The sequence below is a fragment of the Charadrius vociferus genome, unplaced genomic scaffold, assembly GCF_000708025.1.
Source record: "Charadrius vociferus isolate BGI_N301 unplaced genomic scaffold, ASM70802v2 scaffold564, whole genome shotgun sequence".
Classification (NCBI taxonomy): domain Eukaryota; kingdom Metazoa; phylum Chordata; class Aves; order Charadriiformes; family Charadriidae; genus Charadrius; species Charadrius vociferus.
Genome location: NW_009647940.1, coordinates 32,408 through 33,906, shown reverse-complemented (window position 1 = coordinate 33,906; position 1,499 = coordinate 32,408). Strand labels below are relative to the sequence as shown.

General features: G+C 65.2%; 1 protein-coding gene across 1 annotated transcript in view; it reads right to left on the bottom strand.

Annotated features, from left to right (window-relative positions):
• KMT2D (lysine (K)-specific methyltransferase 2D) overlaps positions 1-1,499 on the bottom strand; it is a 25,748-nt gene that overhangs the window by 20,631 nt on the left and 3,618 nt on the right. The window contains exons 12-14 of the mRNA XM_009883188.1: positions 1,159-1,429; positions 742-876; positions 6-622 (exon numbers count right to left, since the gene is read on the bottom strand). Of these exons, the coding sequence (XP_009881490.1) occupies positions 6-622; positions 742-876; positions 1,159-1,429 (1,023 nt within the window). The remainder of the gene's footprint in view (positions 1-5; positions 623-741; positions 877-1,158; positions 1,430-1,499) is intronic.

Here is a 1,499-nt window from a genome sequence, read left to right as displayed (position 1 = left end):
AGCGCGAGGGACAGCGAGCCCCCGCCCTCAGGGTCTGGGGAACCCAGCAGTGGCTCTGAGCCGGGGAAGCTGCTGCTCGTGTCCCCTTGGCTCAGGTTGGAGATCTCATTGAGGATGTCGGGCCGGGGATGCAGGGCAGGGGGCTCAGAGCCCGCCTCGTCTCCGCGCCCCAGCAGCTTCTCCCCAGCAGCACAGACCTCCATGGGGGTCTCAGGGCCCAGCTCCTCTGGCTCCAGGAGCAAGGGGGACCCCTTGGCTTCAGGGTGCCCCCCAGCCTGACCTTCCTCCAGTGCATCCTCCTCACTCAGAGGCGGGGAGCTCCCGCTGGTGCCCTCCCGCTCCAGCCTTGGTGCCTCTTCCTCCTCTTCCTCCTCAGGCAGGCTCAGCTCTGGGACAAGGCTGGCATGGGGGCCATCTCCAGGGGGGCTGGCTGGTGACTCCCCCTCACCACCAGCTGTCTCCATCTCCTCATCCTCAGGGGGCTCGGCAGGGGCGACCAGGGGGGGCGGCAGGGAGCCAGGCAGCTCAGCGTCCATGGCGGTGCCAGGGCTGCCAGGGGGCTGGGACAGAGCTGGTGTGGGCGGCTCAGGCACCTCATCCTCCTTGGCGTTGGGTGAGTGGTCTGGAGGGTGGGCAGGCAAGACAGCACAGAGATCTGGGGGTGGTGGAGAGGAGGGGATGGTGACCCCACAGCCCCCAGCAGACACCCCCCACCCAACCCCAGCACATCCCCAGACCTACCTGGGGGAGCTGGGGGTAGGGGTGCTGTCTCGGGGGGCAGCAAGGGCTCTTGCTCCAGCTCCATCTCCTCTTCGGAGGGCACCTCTGGGGCCAGGGCTGGCACTTCCTCTGCCACAGCCACCTTGGGGCTGAGACCTGTGGAATGGGGCCACGGGTGAGGGGGATGTGGGGGTCCCCTCCACCCCCTGTGCCACCCAGCCTGGTGCCGAAAGGCAACAACCATTGCCTCAGCCTGGCCCAGGGACCCTCCCAGCCCCCCACGTACACCTTAAATGGGACATCAAAGCATGAAATGCTGAACAGCTTGAGGGTCACATAAGACCACTGTTGGGGGACGACCCAGCCGTGGGAGGCCCACACCCATAGGAGACAACCGGAGAGGAAAGGGGACAGACCCAGAGGTCTTTCATTTATTACCTGGTGGCTTGGGGTCCTCCTCGGGGGGTGGTGGCTTGCTGGGGAGCAGCTCTTTGGGAGGCAGCTCATCAGGGGGAGGTTCTTCAGGAGGCAGCTCGTCGATGGGTGGTTCATTGGGGAGCAGTTCATCAGGGGGAAGCTCATCAAGGGGCACCTCGTTGTGGGGTGGCTCATCAAGGGGCAGCTCGTCAAGGGGTGGCTCATCACAGAGTGATTTGTCAAGGGGCAGCGTATCAGGGGGCAATTCCTCAAGTGGTGGTTTACTGGGGGGCTGCTCATCGAGGGGAGATATTGCAAGGGGAAGCTCCTCAAGGGGTGGTTCACTGGGGGGCAGCTCGAGG